The following is a 25182-nucleotide window of genomic DNA, read 5'->3' as shown; positions in this document are numbered from 1 at the left end:
AAAGAGATGTGATGTGAGGTGCACATTGCAGGTTCTGATGGAGATGGGCAGGTGCATTGTGGGAGTCATAGTGATTGTGATTGGCAGAGCTACTCGTGCACTTGGCAGGGTCTGTGTGGGCATTGGGGCTGGGAGGAGATGTGGCTTGCAGGCAAGGCATATTAGGTGATTAGGTGGAGGTGTAGTGGAAGGTAAGGTGTATTTGGGAGTGATTGGGTAGTGAGGAAGCATGCTGGACTGTACGATTTAGTGCCAGGTGAGTGTTAGTTATTTACCCAAGTCCAGTCCTCCAGGTATTCCAGTCAGGCCCTCTGAATGAAGAATGTCCAAGACCTTCTCCTCCCATGATGTGAACTCTGGGGTAGGAGGTGGAGGCCCACAGCCAGTCTTCGGCATGGCAATTTGGTGTCTGGATGTCATGCAACACACCTTCTCCGGTAGGTCGTTCCACCTCTTCCTGATGTCCTCCCTTGTGTGTGGATGGTTGCTCACTGAGTTGACCCTGTCGACTATGCTCTGCTATAACTCCACTTTCCTGGCAATGGATGCTTGCTGTGACTGTGCTCCAAACAGTTGTGGCACTACCCTGATGATTTCATCAACCATGACCCTCAACTCATCATCCATGAAGCGTGGGTGCTTTTGATGGGACATGGTGGTTGTGTTGTGGGTGGGTGTTGTGTGTGTCAGGGGGCAGAGTAGGGTGCTTGGTGGAATGGGGGTGTTTGGTGTGTGTAGTGGTTGAATGAGGTGTTTGTGTGAAGTTAAGATGTATGTGTAGTGTTGATCGTGCAGTTGTGTGGTGTGTGCTTAGTGTGAAGTGTATGCATGCCTATGGTGTATATGTGTTAAGTAATGAGTTTGTGAATCCTCGCTGTCTGTGTATGTGTTTTTTGGTGCGAAGGATTGTGAGTTGTGTGGGGGTGTGTTTTATATTACTGTGAGTAGGTGTGTCTGGTGTGTGTATATGTTTGTCAGGTTTGGAGTATTCAAACTGTCCAATGTGGTGGTATGTTCTGTCTGAGGTGAGTTATTGAGCGGTTCGGTCATTTGTGGGTCATAATCTGGTGGGTGGAAAGTTGTCGAGCTGGTGGTGCTGCTGGTGGAACGGCCTGTTTCTCGGTGGTGTCAGATTTGTGGCTGTTTTTTGGCAGTCTTCACTGTGTGACTCTTAATACGGCAGTCAGATGACCGCCAACATGGCAATCTTTTGGCAGCCGCGACCACGACGGTCTTGCGAAAAGACCACCAAAGTCATAATGAGGCTCAAAATGTCTGACATCTATTGCCTGCAGAAGAGGGAACAAACCTGTAATGAAACAAGCTGCAAGGGGATGTCTTTCCACAAATGGACCCCTGCAGGCTCAGGGCTTTGTGCGATATGCCTGCTTTTCATGATGAACAAAATAAATATTGTAATATTGTGGATTTGCCACTATGTTGACCATATGATGTGGTTTCCATCAATAGTGTTCGCCTAGATAATCCCCTTTGTTGCAGCACCAAACATAGAAAATTACCTACTTTGCCTCACATCATTCAGCTGTAAATGAAGTAAACAGCTGCCAGTTGAATTCTATATGACCAGCTGGTAAGATGCTTAAAGAGAAGTCCTTTGTCCTTGGCCACCATAAGGATTACTTTTCGCACTTCTACCAACCATCAGTGCCCCGCTCAAACTGCTGCTGTTATAAAACAGCACTACATCTGACAGATTCACTCTGCTCCTAACTGTGGTTGCTATATCTACATCACTACAAGCAACTATGGAGTCCCACAGGTATCAACCGTCTCACTGAACCCTTCTCAAATTTACATACCTGCTTTGCCCTACATCTTGAATGCCCACTACATTCCTCATGCCCACAGATGACACTCAGGTCTACCTGAAGTATGAGGAAGATCCTACACCTACATATAGTTACCGAATGGATAATTGTACTAAAATGTCTCTTACTGGATGAAATTCAACTGAAAAACTGCCCCTTTGCACAATGGATCTTAAGGCATACCCCCTCAATGCTTGGACAAAAGGCACACATCCAAGCAGTGTTGGTCTAACACAATCTCTTTTACACCTCTTGTCAATGCCATCATCAAGAATGGGTTCCATCACATATGCCGTCTTTGTAGAATCCTCTCACTGCTGCAATTGCATTACAACAAAGTTCATGATGGGCACATTCTGGTTGGACTACCACAATTCCATCTACACTGAGATTAGAACGATTCTTTCTAAGTTTCAAGAATCCCAGTATCAGGCAGTACAATTCAGGCACCACTACCATGTCATACCTGTCCTTAAAATCTTACAGTGGTTCAATTTCAAAGGAAGATCACAGTTTTAGGGTTGTTAGGTAGGAGCGGGTGATAAGTTCCGCTCCGCCAACTGCCATGTGGCAGATTCTTTTTTCTCATGTGCAGCTTTCCAACCGTAAATTGGCAAGCACGAGTGAGAATTGCCATCCGCTAACTCAATTTTCAGGAGCTAGGAGAGCTCCTGGCAAAATGTTTTCACTGCAAATAGTCGCAGGCGCAGTAGAATATCTACTTGAGTGACATCAAAATCAACTTGATTATCAACACTATTTGACTTTTTCAGTGTGGAACAAGCTCCCAGCATTAAAAAAATCAGCTTAGCATTGTAACATGCCAATTTCCGCCCGTTCGCAGAACTCTGTGGAATTACTCAGCGTTTTCATGTAACTCCCCGGAATTCCGTGGAATGAAACTACGAGTTCCACCCACCCCTGTTTTTAGGAGTAATCTACATGGAGCTGGGAACAGTATGAATAGCTTCTCAGGACATGGAACCCTGGTCACTGAGATATCCATTTCTCTACAATTCTCTGTGAATCACCACAGCCACATGAATGCATGCAAACAACACTAATCTGAAGACCTTTGCCTGCATGGTTAGTGGGTGAACTGGAACAAGGCAATAGCTTGGCAAGCTGACCCTATCCCTCGTTAGGAGTAAAGTGATGGCTTGAAAGACGAGAAACCGATAATTGAAGGTATTTAGGGTCAACAGGCCACACTTATCTGCAGGCTTGAACAAGGCCTGTAAGTTTGACAACTAAAATATGACCCGTGCAGGGAAAACGGTAAATAGCTTGACGTCTGAAAAGGTAAGATGTTAGTCTAGAACATGGATACTCAAAGTACGGCCCGCGGGCCTCATGCGGCCCCTCTGACCTTTACATGCAGCCCCTTGGGCAACAGGAGCACTAGGCAGCTGTTTGCTCGACTCTGCACTAACAATAAAAATATTAAATACACACACAATCATTTATTTCAAACTTAATTGGTATTAAAGAAAGGAAGTAACTAGGGACTCCTGCACTTAACTTTAGAAACGCCTTCATTTTTAAAGACATCTTGCAGCACAAGTGTAAAATTAAGACAGTCTCTTTAAAATTAAAAACGTGTATTTAGTTAACATGCAGAACCTTTTTGCCTTAGTACAATTTATTTTAGCAGTGCACTGAGATGTATTCCTTTAAAAGTGATAGTTTTCAAACATACATTTGGAAACATACATTTTGAAACATTAATTATTTCCCTTATCCTGAGAACACAACCAATAGTAAATTGAAGAGGCCAGTCACTTGGTATGAGCACTTTATCGGTGGCCTGGGTTCCTATCATACATTAACAACATTATAGTTTATTAAATCAAACATAGAGGCAGGTTTTGTGCAGCGCACACCACGAATCATGTATTTTAAGGTCATCTTAAATGTGATAATGCAGAAAAAGGAGTGAAGTAAGACTAAACAATTGCACAGGATCACACAATTTGGAAAAGTGGGTAAGCCGGGATTCATTCCAGGTTTTCTGGTTTTCCATTATTTATTTCAGCCACTAGATGTATATCATTTGCTTCTCCTACACCTACCTTGCCACCAATCCCCCGAGCCACCCCACTTGACCTCCACAGCCCTGGCATCAATGCGGCCCCCAGGCGTTTCACAGACCAAACATTTTGGCCCCTGAGAAAATGTTTGCGAGTACCCATGATCTAGAAGGAGAAACAAAACACTTTGCATGGGGTGGACGTTAATGCACGAAAATGCCAGGGATATCAGCAGTAACATCACAAATCGATGGTAAATACAGTGACATCACAGAAGTGACAGCTTACCTATGACCTTTATTACATCACAGGGAGTAATATGTGGCATTAGCCCTCATTGCCATTACTGGAAGTGACATCATACATTCTTGGGCCCTAAGTAAAATCCTGCGTCAGAAGTGGAAATAAAGTACACAATGAAGGCAGGACTGTCAATTAGTGTAACAGAATTTGATTAAAATAATAATAATCATCATTGTTATTACGTGATGTTTTAATAGTGCTTTATGGAGCAAGTCTGCATTTCTAAGGACTGCAAATAACAGGTGTTACTATTACCTTATTGATTGGACCCCAATATAATTACCTTGGTACCGGACGTATGATAGAAAAGGAGAGCATTTTGCTAATTATTAAAAGAAAAATTACAGATATGGCTCATGCTGGTCTACACTTGAATGGTTAATATATAGCCATAGGACATCCACATGAGAATAATGAGGAATTGTACAGCTTTCTGGTGAAAAATGTAGTAGTAGAATGCACATGTGTTTAGAGCTCACACTACCGAATATTGAAGTACCCATTGTAAATGTAGTCTAGACAGTCATAAAAACAAGGGCCCAATTCACAAATTGCAGTTTGTAGTATGCTTAGTAGTACTACAGTGGTATTACTCGTATACTGAAAATTGCAGTTCACAAAACTATGTGATCTCTGCCTTCAATATCTTTTATCTGAGGAGATCTCAGCATGGGTAGGCCTACGTTTTAATAGTAAATGTGGGAGGGTCAGGCGTTGTGGCTGAAAAACTGCCTAAAGTGGAGCAGCAATGTAGGTTCTAGGGAGGAACATGCAAAAACAAAACACCCATCCACACAAGGATAAGCCCACTGCAATTCACAAACTGCACTTCTAAAGGTATTGCAACCAAAAGGGTCCCACATCAACAGTAAATATATTTCAGCCATCCATGGAGTAAATTGAGCATCACACATGGCTACTCACAGGTAATGCAACATACTCCCATAGAGAACAGTGGAGGCAGGGGCTTAAAATAACACCACACTGGGAATAATGTTAAAATAAATATAAATATTTCGACTTTTTATATAAAAATGTCAGTGTAGTTGAATTGTAAAAAATATATATTTGATTAATAAATAATCATTCTATTCATTTAAATAATAACGTTATTTTAATATTGTCATTATAATAAACTTTACATCTGTTAAATAACTATTTGCAAGTAATTATGTACACAACATTGAATAGTTAATACATAATAATTACAATTAAATATTTTAATATAGGTGGGATTTGTTATGTATTCCTCAAAGATAATATTTTTTAATTCAATTGATGTGTTTTAAATGATTACTTATTTAATACACATTTAAGATAACATGCTGTAACATTTTATTTTATTAACTCTAGATCTAAAGTAGCTAATAACATATTTTTACCTTTTTTTTTTTTCACGTTTAGTAAACTTTAATACATTTTCCTACATTTTGTCTTTGAGAGATTCCGAACTCCACTGGTGGACACCTCTGCCTATGTGTGAAAAGATATGAGTAGTAACTTTACTCTCACAAATCCTGCTCTAGGAGGCTCATCCTGGGGGTGATGACATGTAAGTCTGCTGTATCTAGGAGTAACTTTACACTCAGAAATGGTGACCAGCAATAATGGGTACAGTTACTCCTAGTACCAGGAGCAGATTTACACATTAGTGAATTTACCTTTGTGAATCAGGCAGAAATGTTTCAATTTTTTAAAATTAAGATGTGTGCGATCTGCTGTGCTTAAACAAGTATTTCCACTTTTACTTGCATACTGTAATAGAGCAACAATTGGCACAACATGCTGCATTGTTGATTTTGTTTTCAATTGAGCGAAAAAGGGCAATCGTTTCTCAATATTATGTTTGTAAAGCATCAGTTGATGCTCCGTCTGGTTAACCCCAATTGGCATCCATGATGAATGCATTACTTTCTGTGATTTGGAGTATAGAGAGGCAATATGTAAAGACCTGCCTACGGACATGGGATCCAGAAGAGGAATGTAACAGTCACTAAAATGTACCTTTATCTTTTGAAACGCAAAAATGCTGCATGGTTTGGTTGTATAGATACATGTTCAATGATAAAGGATTATGAAGATGAAACTTGAAGATGAAGATTTGAATGATGGTATTACAGTCATATATTGGTGACCTCTATTCAACTGGTCATTCATCTTTCCATCCATTAAATCCGTCCTCCCATTCATCATTATTTTGCTTATCCGCTCGCATATCCTCCACCAAGCCAGCCCCAACATTCCATCCACCCACATCCCATCAATCCATCCATCCATCCACCCATCCATCAATCTGATCCTCCTGATCCTACTTCAAAGCATGTTCCCCACTCATTGCTGCATACCTCCTTAAATGTAGGCACCCGGTCCCTCCCAACCTTCCTTCATCAGGTAGCCTGGCATTATCAATTTTATCATGCACTTAATGTCATATCTTTTGATTGCTTAATGATCTTTGTTTTATTTCTGTAACAGGGAAAACAATAACCAAGAAGAAGTACATTGGTATACGCATGATGTCCCTTAGCCCGAGGTAAGATTTTAGGATGAACATCAATGTATTGGTCCTATGCCCAGCTCTATTACAGAGGTTTAAATTGACACCAGTTATAGGACCACAGTCTAAACTAGAGGATTATCATCCTCATCCATCATAGGGGCAGCATTTTATATACAGCATAGACTGCTTGAGTCTGCATTGATCAGAGGAGCTCACTCACCGTTCATCACAGAGGGCTGTATAAAACATAAATCTTAGAGGGTTGTGTTACATGTCTGTCAGATAGAGGGATCCATTCCACGCCCAGCACAAGACCTCATTTTCCATGAATCTGTCTTCCTAGAAAATTACTTCTCAATGTACCATAGAGAGCTGCTGTGCCGATCCTCTAGATTACAACATTCTCCAGACTTTAGAGGTCTGCAGTCACCAGGTGTCAGAATTGCATCCATCACATAAGGCCTACTTCTGAGTGTTTTGACAACACCCATTGATTTAACATTGTTGTGAAATATTAAGTGACACAGTATGCTGTCTGTGTATCGCGATCACATGCTTATGCTTCAGCTGCTGAAAATACAGTGACTTGTTGTTCTTTTCTTATAGCAAGGCCAAGGATCTTAAGGGACTCCTCAAAGACTTCCCAGATGTCACTTCTGGAGCATACATCATTGAAGTTATCCCCAATACACCTGCTGCAGCGTAAGTGAGAGTAATAGGTTCCTGCCATTCTGATATGGGGCTACTTGCTAGTGTTTCGACGTTTAATACTTGCAGTGGTATGACGTTACATGAAATGCCAACAGCCTCACTCATATAGAATTATTCTACACCTGAGACCATAGGAAGAGCCACCCCCACATCCCAGCTTCCTGTCACAAGAGTAAATTTACTTCTTGTTATACACAAAACAACCTCCATGTGCTGCTCTCAAAACCATATTGGAACTCACCAATAGTCTTCCACTGTCGGTTTCAGTTGAAACACGACTCGGTAGCCCTCTTTTAGTGCATTCTGGTCAATGTGGACCTTATTGCTAAAGTTTTAGTTCTTCCAGTGAAACAAGGCATGATAATTAATATTTTTGTCCAATATTTCATTTTCACAGCCACTGACGTGTTTCACTCTTCTTGCGCTCTTCAGGACACAGGAGGTACTGAGTTCCAAACCTGTATGTAGCATAACATTTAAAAAGAGTACCTTCTTAACTTCATCAAACTGCATGTTGCTGCAAAGGTCATCTCCCATTGGTGCATAGCCATTGGCTCTAGGAACTATTTTATGAAAAACAGCCTCTATGTGGCCGCACTTAAAACAATACTGACACTCACCATTAGCCTTCAGCTGTAGGTTTCAAACTGAAACACAACTCTATAGCCATCGCACTTCATTCTGGTCAATGTGGTTAATCTTCACAAAGTTTCAGTTGGAGGTTGTTGTTACGTGCTTTGGCTACAGTACCTATTCACATTCATGTTTTTTCCTTCCTGTTCCACATTCTTCAGTGTTTCCTAGTGAAGGTGACTGACCATTCTTTATAATGATGCCAACATGTGTAGTCTAAATGCTACTGGGAAGTATCCTTTGCTTCAACTTAGTATACAAACGAGAGGCAGGCACTGGAGCCAAAGAGTTTCATTTGACATGTTCTCTAAGGTGGCATCCTTAGGCCACAACCTCTGTTTAGATTACTAGGGATTTATCACAGATGCAGAAGAGGAGCATCTCTTCCAGCATCTTGGTATTGCCTCTGTCTCAGACAAGGGCACCTAGAGAGACCATGGAACGTGTAAAGAAAAGATCATGGATACAAGTACAAGCATTTCTCCCAGTAAGCCTCATACTCTCCCCTTTTCAAGGGTTGTATGACACAACCAAGCATGCAAAAACATTGCATGCCTGAACAATGCAGTCAGGACCACGACTGCGTCTTTACCACGCATGGCATTACCACACATGCATCTACAACACATTTTGTTGTAAAAGCACATATGGTAAAGTAATATGAGTTTAATTTCCTGCACCCTAATATGCCCCTATACTTAAAACTCACCCACCCCCTGCCATGAGCCCCAAACCTAACCTTCTCTTAAAACTACCCCACACCCACACTCTACCCTTAAATCAAACCTGCCCCCGCGCCCTAAAGCACATCAGCCATCCACCCCACTCCTGCCTGAAAAACTACCCTGCCCTCCCTGAGGCCCATATCCACAAAACTACCCCTACCCAGCCTGCCCCCAAATCTACACAGACCCCCCAGCCATGAGCCCTAAATTCCAAAAACTACGCCCCAAGCCCTAAAACCCCCCATGCACCCCTCAATACCTCCCCAAACTACCCCAACACCCCCACCCCGCCCTGAGGTCTAAATTCCAAAAACTACACGAACCCTCCTGTCCTGAACCCTAAAATGTCCCATGCACCCCTAAAAAGTTCCCCTCCCAAACTACCTCTACCCCTTCCCCTGAGGCCCTTAATCCACCAAACTACGCCGGCCCCACAGGCCCACCTACCCTTAGATCTACCCCAACCCCCCGAGCCCTAAACCCTCCCACGCACCCCTAAAATCAGAAAAAATCTGCCACCTCTAAAAACAACCCCAGCCCCACTTACCTCAACCGATCCTTCTTCCTGCTTGCCCACCCATCCTCCCCTGGCCTGAGTCCTAAACCCCCCATGCATCCCTAACAACCTCTGCCCAGCCCCCCGTCCTTTAATCTAAGCCTCCTGCCCCCCAGGCCTGACACCCACCAAACTACCCCGACCCCCCCAGCCACCCTGCCCTTCAATCTTCCCCAACACCCCATGGCATTGAGCCCTAAACCGCTGCCCCAACGCACCCCTAAAATAAAAATAAAAAACTCGCCCACCCCAGAAAAAACAACCACACCCACCTTGACCGATCCACCTTCCTGGTCCTTCCTGCTTGGCCGCTCATCCGTACAGCTAGACCGATGCCTGAACCATGCATATGCGGCCTGCCTTAACCACGCAAATGCGTAGTTAAGACATACGCGTGGTTTAGGCAAGGGTCATTCAGCTTGCGGCCTTCCAGAACTCGTGGCTGTGCCCTCATAGTTTAGGCCATTTCCCCTTTTCAAGTGTATATTATTTCAAACACTGTACAGGAAACATTGAGATGACAGGTGGCAACCACTTGAACACCAATGATAGTTCATATCTGGGTGTTACATAACTACCACCACCCTAAGGACATGACATACCATTTCCTCAACTCTGTACTTTATGAGTCCCAGATCCCATGGGGCCAGGGTTCTGACCTAAATACTTCACAAGAAACTCTCTTAAAATACAGCTTCTTGAGCCCCTAGACTTTAGCCTCAGTGTTATTGTACACTTCAACACAGTCTCAAACAGTAGCAGTCTGATTGGCTCTACCAAGTCCAAGGAGACACCAAAGACCAGCCTCAACTACCACTTTGACTTCAATAGAGTCTATCTCATGAACAGCTCTCATTGACTGAACTGCCTCTAATAGAGTCGCACTAAGGGGCTGCTCTTACATTTCTATTGATTTCAATAAAGCCTCACTAAGGACCACATTCAATGGGTACAAATATACCAATGGAATCTGTTAGAAATGGGGTCTCTAGTTGGCAGTCAGTTTGCACCCTGTCCAAGTAGGGACCCACCCTCTAGTCAGGATAAGGGAGATACCTGCTCAGATAACCCCTCCTCACCCCCTTGGTAGCTTGGCACGAGCAGTCAGTCTTATCTCAGAAGCAATGTGTAAAGCATTTGCACATAACACACAGAAACACAGTGAAAACACTACAAAAGGACACCACACCAGTTTTAGAAAAATAGCCAATATCTAACTATTTAAAACAGGACCAGATACAATAAAAATCCAACATACAGTGTTAAAGATATGAATTTAGCAAGATTTACTCAAAAATACAGCTCCTTAAAGTCAATAGCTCCACCTGGGGCTATCACAGCATCGTGATCAACAAAACCAACAGTTCAGGCCAGTGGCGGCATTGCGAGCCAGCCACGGTGTGGGGAAGACCCAAAAACAGTACCTTTGGAGTTCCACGGTGAGCTCCGAAGAGCAGCGTCGCTGATGTTGCGTTGTCGGTTCCAGAGTCAGTGCGGGGGTCGTCTGGCCCTTGAAGTCACATGTGTTGCAGATAGAACTCCGGGCTGATGAAGTCAAGAGCGCTGGCGTGGATGCCGTCGGGGCTGCAGTGGGAAGCAGGATGATGAGACGTGCGGTGCTCACAGGTCACAGTGCAGGCAGCGGATTGATGACGGCGTTGGTGAGATCAGGGCTGCGGTGTGAAGAGGAGCGGCACGACGTGCGGTGTCCACAGGTCACAGTGCATGCAGCGTCGTCGTCATTGCTGAAGCGCTGTCATCCGTAGGCCCAAGCCAGTGGTGCGGGACGGAACGGTGCTTCGTGACCCTCACGAGCGGTGTTCACAGGCCACGGTGCAGGTAGGGATGCCTGATGATGACAATAGAGTTGATTGTGCTGGTGTCGTTGGACCGGGGCTGCAGTGCGGGACGGTGCTTTGTGGTCCTCACAAGCAGTGTCCACAGGCCATGGTGCAGGCAGTGGCGCCGGTGTCAGCAGGAGCGGCATCGTCGGTGATGCCCAGGCTGCGGTGTGAGCAGGCGATGCCGGAGTGCGGGCCCACAGATCAAGGTGCGAGCAGCAACTCAGTGAAGTCGTCCGATGACGGCGTCAGTGAGACCAGGGTTGCGGTGCGAAGTGGGGCAATGCGACTCCGTGTAGGGTCGGCAGGTCACGGCACAGGCCAGCAGCATCGTTGGCGGCGGTGCAGTGGTTTCTCCTCTTGAACAGCACAAAACACACAGTTCCCAGTGCTGCAGGTCGAGGAAACTAAAGTCTTTGGTGTCCCTGAGACTTCCAAAAGGAGGCAAGCTCTACTCCAGGCCCTTGGAGAACTCTCTGAAGCAGGACACCAGCAAAGTTCACCCTTTGCACTCTTTTCAGGCACAAGCAGCAACTGTAAGCCAGTCCAGCAAAGCAACACAACAAAGGGTTAGTACTCCTCCTTCAGCTCTTTTCCTGGGCAGAGGTTCCTCTTGATTCCAGAAAGGTTCTAAAAGTCTGGTGTTTTGGGTCTTCTTCTTATACCCTGTTCTGGCTTTGAAGGTGGCAAACTTTAAAGCAAAGTCTCAAGTGTTTGCAAGATCCTTTCTTGTCCAGGCCAGGCCTCAGGCGCACACCAGGGGATTGGAGTCTGCATTGTGTGAGGACAGGCACAGTCCTTTCAGGTGTGAACAACCATTCCTCCCTCCCTTCTAGCTCAGATGGCTCATCAGGATATGCAGGTTACACCCCACTCCCTTTCATGTCACTGTCTATAGAGGTGCAAAACAGCCCAACTGTCAAACTGACCCAGACAGACAATCCACAAACAGGCAGAGTCACAGAATGGTTTATGCAAGAAAATGCCTACTTTCTAAAAGTGGCATTTTCAAACAGAAAATGTAAAAAACAACTTCATTAAAAGATTTATTTTTAAATTGTGAGTTCAGAGACCCTAAACTCCACATTTTTCTCTGCTCTCAAAGGGAATCTGTGCTTTAAGGATATTTATAGGCAGCCTGCATGTTAACCTATAAGAGAGATAGGCCTTGCACAGTGAAAACTAAAATTTGGCAGTATTTCACTGTTAGGACATGTAAAACACACTAGTATATGTCCTACCTTAAACGTACACTGGACGCTGCCCCTGGGGCTACCTAGGACCTACCTTAAGGGTGCCTGACATATAGTAAAAGGGAAGGTTTAAGCCTGGAAAGTGGGTACACTTGCCAAGTCGAATTGGCAGTTTAAAATTCCACACACAGACACTGCAGTCCATACAGGCTACTAATGTGGGTGGCACAACCAGTGCTGTAGGCCCACTAGTAGTATTTAATTCACAGGCCCTGGGCACATCGAGGGCACTTTACTAGGGACTTATTAGTCATTTAAATATGCCAATTATGGATAAACCAATCCACAGCACCATTTATATGGGGAGCACTTGCACTTTAGCACGGATTAGCAGTGGTAAAGTGCGCAGAGACAATAAACCAGCAAAAACAGAGTTCAAAACCAGGAGGCCAGAAGGCAAAAAGACAGGGGAGACACACGCCAAAAAGCTGCCAGGTCTATCAGAGTCTTGTTCAGGTTTAGCCCAAATGCATCCAAAAACCCAAATGTCGTCTCACTAATAGCTAACTCCAATGGGCCTAGGAACAATGGTGGAATTGTTTGAGGAGTTTTATTGACAACCAGGCTCAGCAGAACAGTAGATTACCACGGGGATCTTACTAAATGCTACCCACAATGGGTTCAAAGGTTCAATGGAATTTTACTTAAACCCAGACTCACTGATCTTATTGGTTTTCACAGAGCCTCTTCCCGGCCTATTCTTGTTTGAACTTATATCCTTGAAAGTGCACAAACAGTATAATATATGTTTTTTGCCTAAAGCATTTCAGTCAAATGATATAGAGCATAATTCAAGTAGTGTAGTGCATCAATCATTAATGTCACTTTGAACTGCACTGTGCACTCTAATGGACTGGTGTCCTGCTTCTCCTGACCACTAGACACTTAATTTCAGAGGGTTGTTTTCCTGCATCCAGACCTGCTGAACTCTTCTGCTTTTTACCTCTAGCAGCCCATCCCTCTATTTTCTTCCCACACCACCTTAAGGCAGAAATGCCACAAATCTCAATTTCAATTACTCTGATGTGTTTCTCTTTGATGGTTTCAAGCACTAGATCTAATACCACCTGGGAAGAACTAACCCCCGAAGTAACTCTTCGGGAAAACAAGTGCTTCTTTACATCAAGTTAAATCTCTGGCCTCTACAAGCTGCCTTGAAAGTCCAACTCACTGGATCTGAAGTCACTCCAGAGAGTGAGCAGGATGAGTCTTCCAGTGGATCCGATCCCAAGAACTCTCTGTCTGTTGTTGGACACAACTCTCAGAAGTGCACAGGATGAAAGTTAATAAGTCATAGGGGGGATCAACAAATAAAAGGAGAGTACTTGCAATTGATAGGGTAAAGAGCAGTTTGTTGGAGTAACCACCCATAAGCTTGCTGAAGCCCAATCCTGCAACCTTTCCACGCAAACTCTACTACTGCAGACCAACCTAAAATCAAAGCTAATATTTCTCAGCTGATAACTCGCCTGACTAGTGACGGTCGAAATGTTATCAGCATTTGAAAGGATGTTTAACCTATCGCTTTAAGCACAATTCACTGTTGTACCTGCATCAATGCCTCCCCTTTATTCTTCTAAGCTCCTCAGCAACTGGAATATTTACCATCACTGAATCCAAGATGTGTTGCACAAATACGCCAGAAAAGAATCTTTATGAATTTTGGGAACAGAGTTTAAGCTGCCATTTCCTCTGTTAGCTTTTAAAATCCAGGAGCATAACATAGGTCCCCTGGGCATGCTGTGTCCAAAATACAAAGAGTTTATCAGAAAAAAAACACAGGAGATACCACACTTTATTGTGAAAGGACCAGTTGACTGGAAATTAGTCCACCGAATCAAGAGTTGCCATTTAGTAAGTTCTCTTGTTATTATTCAGGATATTTTAATGATCTAGCACATGTTTTGGTGTTCTCCAGGCCCTGGATTGGCTAGTGGTTTCCAACAAGGGATGTGATATCTTTAAAACATGCAGACACCAAAGAAGGTAACTGATAAGGTTGCTTTAGTTTAGTATGTAGTGTTTTCCCCCTCTGAGTGATGAGGCAGGAGTGATTGTCATCCTTGATAGATGTGATATTTCTCTACAGTTACACACGGAACAACGTCCTCCATTGATTGATGTGATGTGTTGCTCATTTGCTAGATAGAGGTGGAGGAGGTGCTGCTAAGTAGTTTTTTGTTTTTCCAGCAGACCATAGTTGGTACAACAGGTGGTCTTTTAGAGTCAACCTATGGGGATTAGGGGGAAGGTAGAGGGAGCCTAAGAATTGAGTAGGGGGTGATGTTGACAATGTTTGTTTCCTGTGGCTCTTTCCATTTAGTGCTCTCATTCCCTCTTTATGTAAGCTGATGCTTGCAATGGGGAAGGTGGAAGATAACATTTCATCACATACAGAAATGTTGGCATATGTGTGCTGGGGTAAGCCAGACAAGAGCTAAAGACAAGGGCCCATATTTATACTTTTTTTAGCGCCGCATTTGCACCGCTTTTTGACGCACAAGCGGCACAATGTTACAAAATATAATTGGATTTTGTAACTTTGCGCCGCTTTCGCGTTAAAAAGCGTCACAATTGCGGCGCTAAAAAAGTATAAATATGGGCCAAGATGCTTTAGCTAAGGAGCTAACTTGCAGTAGAAAGTTGCCATCCTGTATCTGAGCCTCTCTTGTCTAATCTGTGAAGAACCTTACCCCAGGTTTAACAGTCCAGCTTGGATATTGTGAGGTGCTAGATTGCAGTGGCAGGGTGTTTTCCGGTTATGAAATCATTTCGGACTATTTTCTTAGAGTTAAATAGAGAGGAAGACCTAAGAATGGAACACTATCCTCAATGATAACAGTTTTATTTCCTGTGGTTAGAGAGTTTTGCACTAGTTGAAAGGTCAGGATTTGATCCAACTGGTAGGATCACAGTTCTGCTCAAGTTCAGTCATGGACCTGTTGAGTACATCAAAAGCATAATGTTTGATGGGTTTTAGCAAGTGTGTATTCACTGTTGACTAACCCAAGACTGTAAAGAACAGTTGGATATCCCTCATTAACGTTCAAAAGACTTGCCGGGTGAGAAGGGCTTGTAAAGGCTTGGGTAAGATGAAAAGGAATAGTGTTGCTAGCTAATAATATCCAAATACCCTGCAGGAGTGGGTTATTTTGAATGCAAAGCACCATTAAACAATAACCTTGGAAAATGTTATAAAGCAGTGTCTGATGCCCCTTTTTATTTACTGCAGCTTAAACAGCAGTGTGAGATCTAGCATCATGGCAAGAACAGCTTCTTTGTTATCAGACTTCTAAGAATAATTTACCATTAATGTTGAAAAGGTCTGGTTTGGTTCTCATGTAGAACAGAATTCTGGCTTCCAGTCACTGAAGTCCTGGCAAGGTCCTAGCTGCTGCCTGTTTTCAGAAGTGATCTTTTACCCAGGATTTTAGCAAAAAAGCTAACAGAGATGGGGTGGAAAGTACCTGGAACTGCAGGATCATAAATAGATTTTTGAAAAGGGAACATTCTAAGACTCCTTGTGTGCTCCAAGAACCAAGGAATGGGCACAGTGAGCTGAAAGGATGCAAAGACAGACGTCAGCAGATGAATCTTAGTCATGTTTATTGGGCAGAGAGTCTGTCAGAAGGAGCCCAGAGAAAGTTAACTCCGCTGCCACAGCTGTGTCCAGCTGAATGCTCCTTTCTACAAAACTACCCACGGGTAATAGCACACCCAACTTTCTGACAATCACTTCACATATGGGGCCTCTATTTAATCCTTCAAGAATATGGCACTCTGTACACCCCAGGCCTTCTTCTGTGTATTTCAGAATCCTGATCTCTTCCTCATCTGGAATCTGTACTCCTCCCACCAAATGTTCTTTTTTTCTAAAATGTTTAGACTAATTCTTTCAGACTAAAACATTGCAATTTCTGATTCTCCCTTCAGCCACATGGCAGTAATCCACATACTTGTATCTGCCTTAATCAGGCACAAAACCAGTGGGAAACTCTTTTACCAGCTTTTCCTAGCGAGTTGAATCCACCTCTCTCTAACAACAGTTTGCATCCATCAAATCTCTAAATATGTTTGGCCTGATTTAGAGAAGGGTGATATAGTGTAATCTTGAGAAAACTAGATGGCGAGTCATTTTCTCCATAAACGCAGTTTCCATTGGAGGATTCTCTGCTGGATGAATTAGCACTGCATTGCTGTGGCCTTTCGATACTAACGATTTTGACAAACAATCATCTGTGAAAATTACACTTATTGGGAAAATTGCCTTATTACTGCTTTTAGACACTTTCCTACTAAAGTCCCTCGGTCTGCAAATAGTCCACTTGCTGTTCCTCCCACAGAATTGTACCTTAGAGGCACAACCTGACCACTCAGGACAAATCCAGGCATCTCCAAAGATGGTCCATAGAGCTTTTCCTTAAGAGGCATCCCTGACAAACAAATCTCTGAGTAGATGAAGCCAAGAGGGGCCGGCCACCAAAACATAGTGCTGATGTGTAAGGTGCTGGTACTTCGTTCGCCCTTGTTTTATTGCAGTTGACCTTACTGAGTCTTTTTACGTCTAAAATAAATGGCAGGTGGGAGTGGGGGCGACACAAAGTTTTTAATTATGACTGTCAGTACTCAACCGAGGTCAATAGTATGAATCTTCTCTGAAATAAAGCCGTTGAATATCCCTCTCGGACTTGACGTAAGGACGCAGCCCCCTCATCCGTCTACCACCGACCCCCAGGCCTCCAGGACAAGGATAATGCCAAGTCAGGACCCGGCTTGAGTTTTGCAGCAGTCTCGCCGCCGTGCCCCGGTAATGCCTGTGCCCGGTAATGCCTGTCCAGAATTCGCTTTCTTATATGCAGCACATTAAGATAAATTATTTAACAAAAGTCTTTAACGGCCTATGAACAGAAGCCCCTGGACGTGAATAGTGTTTGCTGTGGCTGAAGACGGCGGTTCCCATGTCAGTTCAGATGATTCCCCGACGGCGCTTTCACATCTCTGACTGGAGCTGGCCGCGCTAAAACAGGATAAACCAATGCCAAAGAAAACCGGGACACTGCGGCTCCAGGAACCGAGCCAATCTGTCTGTAACACATTCGCTGTGGAGGGGAGACCTGGGGCTGCAGCTTTCACGTGGCACGTTTACAGCTGCAGCTCAGGACATTCATACTGTGCTTTCAGCAGCGCCATCCTCGTTTGTAAGAGCTTAAGGGCCATTTTTATACTTTTTGACGCAAAACTGCGCTAATGCAGTTTTGCGTCAAAAAAATTAGCGCCGGCTAACGCCATTCTGAAGCGCCATGCGGGCGCCGTATTTAATCAATGACGTTAGCCGGTGTTAGCCGCCGGCGCTGCCTGGTGTGTGTGGAAAAAAACGACGTACACCAGGCAGCGCCGGCGTAGGGGGAAATGGGGCTTGGGCGTCCAAAAATGGGGCAAGTCAGGTTGAGGCAAATTTTTCGCCTCAACCCGATTTGCGCCATTTTTTTCGACTCCCAACCCCCATAGAAATGACTCCTGTCTTAGCAAAGACAGGAGTCATGCCCCCTTGCCCAATGGCCATGCCCAGGGGACTTCTGTCCCCTGGGCATGGTCATTGGGCATAGTGGCATGTAGGGGGGCACAAATCAGGCCCCCCTATGCCACAAAAAAAAGAAAAGAAAATGACTTACCTGAACTTACCTTAATGTCCCTGGGATGGGTCCCTCCAGCCTTGGGTGTCCTCCTGGGGTGGGCAAGGGTGACAGGGGGTGTCCCTGGGGGCATGGGAGGGCACCTCTGGGCTCCTTCAGAGCCCACAGGTCCCTTAACGCCTGCCTTTTCCAGGCACTAAAAAACGGCGCAAAAGCGGCCGTACGTCATTTTTTTTGACCCGCCCACTCCCGGGCGTGAATTTTGCCCATGAGTGTAAATACGGCGCACATGCCTCGGAGTCAGTTTTTTAGACGTGAACGCCTACCTTGCATATCATTAACGCAAAGTAGGTGTCCACGCTAAAAAATGACGCAAACTCCATGGACTTTGGCGCTAGACGCGTCTAACGCCAAAGTATAAATATGGAGTTAGTTTTGCGTCGGAATTGCGTAAAAAAAAAACGACGCAATTCCGGCGCAAACGGAGTATAAATATGCCCCTAAGTGTCAGAAAGTGGTATCCTTCAAACAGGTGCATGATCCACTTTCTTCCGACGTGCAGAAATCTCAGGTTTTCTGAAAGTCAAAGGTGCACTTACTTATGCAGACTAGGACACACCTTAATCCAGTCCTCACTATCCAGTCCTCCAAATATTGTACACTTGACTTGGCTTATGTACACAAAACACTCCTGTCCTATTGCAACCCTCCTTCCAACACTAAGGCCTGCCCTCACACTGTGCCGTGGAAGAACCGTGGGCTCTTTTGATGTGGAAGACTAGTGTGAGCTCTAGTGCATATCTGAGGTCATGTGGGAGGACTGTTGTCCACGAAGCAATGTGACCTGCAGATCCTCCCACCCACACCAACATCCCTTTCTTCTCCACAAAACATTATGATTAATGTCACGAGCATCCAAAGCTGGACCAGGGGTTGGAAGCACTGGTCATTGCTCAGAGGCACATGTGTTAGGTACAGCCTGTCTGGAGGAAGGGGTCACATCATTACTCCAAAAAATATCAATGCATAAATGTCCGCCCTGGCCCCCCCCCATAATAATCCCAGACATTGACCGTGTCCCTGCATGCTGGCTCTTTTGTGGCGCCTAAACAACAAGAAGCTTCTGTGAGGTCAGATATCCAAAGCTGATGTTTGCCGACACGCTCCACTATGCCTAGGTATACCACCTGCATTTTATATGTCTAGAACTCACAACTAGTTCTACAAGTCAACAGGCTCTGAAGAGCTCATGTTTCGAGTAGTGGTCTGTACATCAATAGGCAGCTGGGAGTCGCAACATCCAAGGTGGGCCTGCATGCATATAGTAGACATTGACTGTGTGCCAGAATGACAATAGGCTGGTGGGAGTCCAGACATCCACTGTGGGCCTGTATGAAAACAGTCTGCTTGGAGCCTGCAGACATTGCATTGTATTGTATTGTACTGCAGCATTTATATAGCTCTTACTACCCCTATGTTGGGTATTTAGGTACTTGCCTACACTAGTAGTGTGCTACACCATGTAGGATGTGAGGTTGGAAAGGTGTTGTCTTTGTTCTGATCCTATGCAGGAAGTGTTCAACCTGGTCAGTGCATTGCTCTGCCTCCTGTGGCTCCACCCTGTAAGTAGAGCCCTTTCCCTGGCTCCTCTGAACTCCTGACCCCTGTCAGGAGTTTGAGGCCCTCCTCCACCCGCAGGCTTCTGCCTGCGCCTCATCTCTGGTGTCTAGTGGGAGAGCTCTGCTTTCCTACTAGGATACCTTCTGCCTCTCTTCTCCTTTTGCTTTGCTTTGCTCACTGCTCTGCTTCACTACTGTCCCTTAGTGCTCCTTTTCCTCATTTCTCTCTTACTCTGCTCTCTCTCACTTTTGCTCCCCCCTCTCTCTTTCTCCCCTGCCACCCCACCCCCTTTTTCGGCTCCATCACTTTTTCACGCCGTTTTTCGTCCCCCTCTCGCCTCCCAGCTGTCCTCTCCTCCCCCACCTCCATACACGCACAGCGGGCGCGCCAAAGCACCTGACATCACCATAGCCATCCCAGATGGCTACAAGATCACCCGCAGGGACCAGGAGGAGGCATCACCATCATCCACAAGAACACCCTCAGGATCACGACCAACACCAAAGACACCCTCAGCACCTCCGAACACCTGCACTTCCAAATCCACACTGACCAAACACCACCCTCCGAGGAACCCCCAGCCCACGACAGCAGTTCAGTGACTCTATTACCAACATCATCAGCACACACGCTATTGAATCCACTGACACCATACTCCTCGGAGACTTAAACTTCCACCTCCAGAACACCAACAACACAGCCACCCTGCTGGACAACCTATCCAAACTCGGCCTCAAACAGCTCATCACGACACCAACCCACTCTGCAGGGGACACACTCAACTCTATTTTCTCCACCAGCAATCACACCACTGAACTCCACTGGACAGACCACCGCTGCATCCACTTCTCCTTCAAGAAGCCCACAACACATCACCACCCACAACGGATCCCCCACTGCAGTTGGAACAAGGTCACTGAAGACCAACTTATCGGGACCATTTCCCAGAAACCACCCAGACACCACTGACACTGATGCATCTGCCTGCAACTTCAGGCAATGGGTCAACAACTGTGCCAATACTCTCGCTCCAATCAAGAATCCCTCCAACAGACGCACTGACAGAAAAGCCTTCTGGTTTACCACCGACCTCTACGAATCTAAGCAAAGCTGCCGAAGACTTGAAAGAAACTGCTGCCAAGATCAGACACTGGACAACCTCACAGCCTTCAAAAATGCCATCCGCAGACACCACCAACTCATCTGAGCCGCCAAGAGAACCACCTTCAAAGACCGAATCAACAACGCACAGAGCCACAAGGAGCGCTTCAATATTGTGAAGGAACTCTCCAAACCCCAGCTCCAATGCCAACGCCATCCTGCCATCCCGCCATCCCAAGACCGCTGTGACTCTCTAGCCTCCTACTTCCACTGCAAGATTTCAGGCATCCACGACAGCTTCAGCACGTACACCCCCCCCAGCAACCACCAATGCCACAGATTCACCTCCGACCAACCTTCTGCTCTCCGGAACCCCCGTCAACGACAACAACACCATTGAAATCATGAACACCATCCACTCCCGCTCTCCATCTGACCCCCGCCCTCACTGGCTGCTTGCTGCAGATGGCATCCCAGCTAACAACCACACATGCCGGAGAAGAACTGCACCAATAATGCAATGAGTTACATGGCTGCAAAGTCCCTCCAGTCACCCTACCCCTTGCAAGTCCTAATCACCTATTGTACAGGTTATCTAATGGCAGCAACACCATCATGACATGTACATCACCCTAACCACCGAAAGAGCATCGCAGCACTGGGGTGGAGTCTTACACCCGCAAACCACCAAGGAGGCGCTCCTGGCACCCTGAGGGACCAATTGTCCAGAGATTATTTGCTAGCCCCACACACACACACCTGGGTCCTGTTGGCAAACACACCCGGCCATGTGTCATCCATCCTTGCAGTTGCACAAATGACTCAGACATGGTTTCTGTTGGTGACCCTTCAGTGGCTCACTCGCATCCTACACGCAGCTCAGCACAGTGTATGTGGTACTGTTGTGGCCCATCGGAAAAGGCCTCAAGCGGATCCCTGCATGAGAGATGGTCTGGAAACTGCTCTACCGACAAGGTATTGGGAGGCACTGGGGGCCTCAGAGGAAGATGTCCAAACATCGTTAATGCCATCCCAGTCCGCTCAAAGTTGACCTTTCACTTAAGTCAAGACACCCCAAAAGGAAGCTCTGCTGCGGACTCCACCAAGGCTCCTGATGCACCCCAGTTTGAATGTTTGACATTAACCACACTACCGCAAGAGTAAGTGGATTCAGCCAACATTGCATAAGTTGACTTTTACTCAACAAACATGCTGTCAAAGGATGCGTACTCCATCTACACCCATGTTCGTGCCCAGAGTCATCTGGTGAAACCGTTGATGCCTGCAGTGACGCATGCATGCTCCCAGCTGCACTTGTCCACTTATCCAGCGCTGTCCTCCTGACTGCCTCTTGAGGATGAGAAACTCAGTGGTGTCCAATTTGTTTTATGCCCACAAGTTGGACTCATTTTTGTTTTTCAATAAGGTTTGGAGGAATATAGTATCCTGCAGGACACATACCTATGCTTTGGCATGTAGCTGTTTTCCAGCCACTCCTCGAGAGCTGGCCTTTACACTCAACCTACACCCATCTAACACAGGCATCACCTGTCAGGTGACCCTGTCAATAAAAGGCCCGTGTTTGTGGCCAGTTCTCTACATTCACATCAGTGTCCGTGCAGTTCATTACCAGGTTTCTGTGTCTAGGGCCCAGAACACCACAATATCCATTTGTAAAAATAATAAGTCCTGGGGCAAAAAACTTTAGTTGAGGGGTTGCTGCAAGTGCTGCAGAATATAGTAGTGCTGAATACTAAGGCTGTACAGTGTTGAGTCCCTTTCATCTATCTTTAACCCATCACCAGACACTATCTGCCTCCCAGCTCACTCCTGTCATCTCTTCTTTCTCACTCTGCCATTGTTTTCCAGTCTTTCTCTTCTCCCCTCTTTCTCCTTTTTCTGTTTTCTCTCTTTTGTTCTGGGCCAAAGTGTCATGATGAAAAATAAATGCCCGGGACCAAATATAAGTGTAGATGGCCCCCACCAGCAACCACACGTTCAAAATAAGCACTGCAGAGATCTACACACCAGCCAGCTACTGCAAACCCACACTTCCACAGCATGCCTGTCTGCTGATATGATTCCTCTGATATAGAGTGCCTTCTGTTGTCAAAGACATTCAAAGGCAAAGCTCATTATTCGGTTTGCAAAAAAACACATAATTGACAAGAAGCCCAGCGGTTCACAGTGGACCACTGTTTCTGATTATACACATTCATAGTGACCTGCAGTAATCCCCACTGTGACTCCTGTGCTTTGACCTCATGTCTGAAACACACATCACAACAGAAGTAGTCACTCACCCGTTATTTTGTGAGATACACGTGTTACTATGTATTGGCTGTAATCCACCATTGTAGTATGAACATTTGTATCCCTGGTATAAAAGCTCTCTGTAAGGTTCATAGTATAGGGGTCATTTAGAAATTGATGCAAGGAAGAGCTACCTCAAATCACCAGCTCTCCATTCCTCCTTAACTCGAGGTTCCTTGTCCTTCAAGGGCGTAGCTTTAGGGAGGGTATTTGATCTTCTAATAAATGTTGGAAATAGTTGGGTATGGTGAGGTGTCTGTTGGGGTTCACCTGGAATGATTTTGTGCACACACAGACAAAAAACAATCTATCTCTCTCCTCTTTGTTTTGAAGGTCTTAAAAAATGTTGGTTATTTTACAAAATATTTTTTTAAGTACAACTGACAGTCCATTCCTGCTCTCCTTTGCCACTGTCTCTTAAGCCCCTCTCATGTCCTGCCTCTAAGATAATGTATGTTAACAAGATATGCCAGCATGATGGCCATTCTCTAAACAATTCCACAGGTCTTTAAAAAATTCCTTACACCTGAAACACTGTATTCTCATATTACTCACATTATACACCCATAGTGTAGTCACAGTACACTACTGCATTAACACCTTAACTGCATTTGACTAAAACTGAAATAATACCTCACAATCTTTATAACCTTACACTTTGCTCCTTTGTTTCCCAAAAAATAATATACCCTTAAACCATGTTTTTCTCATGCGTTATATCATGTTCGTGCTATTGGTATTGTACCAATAATTACCCCTTTATTACCCTCTGCATTCTGCTCTTCTCTAGGGCTGGTCTGAAGGAAAATGATGTAATCATCAGCATCAACGGAAAGACGGTGATATCATCCAATGACGTCACAGATGCCATCAAGAAGGATGGTACCCTGAACGTGGTGGTGCGCCGAGGAAACGAGGATATAGCGCTGACGGTGGTGCCAGAGGAGATCAACCCATAGGTTGCATCATAGGTTCTATTACACAAGGACCTGGGTCCTCACTTCATATTACTCAGGACCAGTGTTGGCAACAGTAGACTTGACCTTCATGAAGGCTTCCTCAGGGGCAGAGCCCAAAGTGGACTTGGAACTGTATTAGATAATGGAAGAAGGAAGCAGAGGTGGGTAAGACATGGGTATACATTTGTGCAGTAAGGCAGTTTAGTATGGGAATACTCATGCTTGTAGTGAAAGTTTAGTATGAGCTTGCATGGGTGTAATAGAGAGTGGACTTTACTATTGGGCAGGCTTTGGTGCAATGATTTTACTAGGTGGGCATTTAACCTATGCTTGGTATGGTCTACAGAGGAATATTAAAATGGGTGGCCACACATGGGTCCAGTGATGGAAGACTGGTAGTGGCAGGCATGAGGGCCTTGAAGAGTTGCTAGACCTAGGTCAAGTTAGGGAGGCTGACATGGGGTCATTGTGGGGGCTTTAGGGTGGGCTGTAAATTGGTAGAAATGGGTTCCACAAATGAGGGCTGCGAGCGGGCACGCAAACCCCATGCCTTTGCAGATGTGCTTCTCGACTGGATATCATCCATGCTCTGCAATCTCTGCCAGATGCCAAACTAGCTGCACTTTTTATATGATTATCTCACATATTCTGCAGAATTGTCAGCAAATGTTACTGGTAACACAAAATAAAATTTGTTATGAAGATAAAAGACAGACTCTGCCTCTTGCTGGAAGTGACTTGAGTGGATAGAACCCTCTACCCTGCTGTCACCTGGACATGCTAGAAGTGGGGAGGTATGTGGGGTGTTGCAGGCAGACTCTCCTCTGAATGATGTGTGAGGAACCCTTGCAGAATCTTACAGAATCACTGGTTTAATTTTTTAGGATATCCAGAGCCCAGGCATGTTTATTGCCACCTGGCTCCAGCCATCATGGTAGTAACCAGCCTCATTTTTAGCTTCCCATTCTAAAACAACATAGAAAAAGTGGCCAGTTTACAGTCTGTCAGCACTGCATGGAAAATAGAAATTAAATGCAATTGTATGTTAGAATTGCGAGCACAAAATATTGTGCAACAAAAAGTATCGTAGCCAGGTTATCGACTACTAAAATGGAGTGAAACATGAAGGTAAATATGAATAGGTGAGTAGTGATTTGCTAGTTTTTGACTCCACT

General features: G+C 45.1%; 1 protein-coding gene across 1 annotated transcript in view; it reads left to right on the top strand.

Moving 5' to 3' along the window:
• Window positions 1-24716, top strand: part of HTRA1 (HtrA serine peptidase 1) — a 229406-nt gene extending 204690 nt beyond the window's left edge. Inside the window, exons 7-9 of the mRNA XM_069239178.1 lie at window positions 6638-6695; window positions 7269-7364; window positions 23839-24716. Coding sequence (XP_069095279.1) covers window positions 6638-6695; window positions 7269-7364; window positions 23839-24007 — 323 coding nt within the window. The 3' untranslated portion in view covers window positions 24008-24716. The remainder of the gene's footprint in view (window positions 1-6637; window positions 6696-7268; window positions 7365-23838) is intronic.
• Window positions 24717-25182: the final 466 nt, after the last annotated feature.

This window comes from Pleurodeles waltl, chromosome 6 (assembly GCF_031143425.1).
Source record: "Pleurodeles waltl isolate 20211129_DDA chromosome 6, aPleWal1.hap1.20221129, whole genome shotgun sequence".
NCBI lineage: Eukaryota > Metazoa > Chordata > Amphibia > Caudata > Salamandridae > Pleurodeles > Pleurodeles waltl.
The sequence above is the reverse complement of the archived record's forward strand: the minus strand, read 5'-3'. Positions and strand labels throughout refer to the sequence as shown.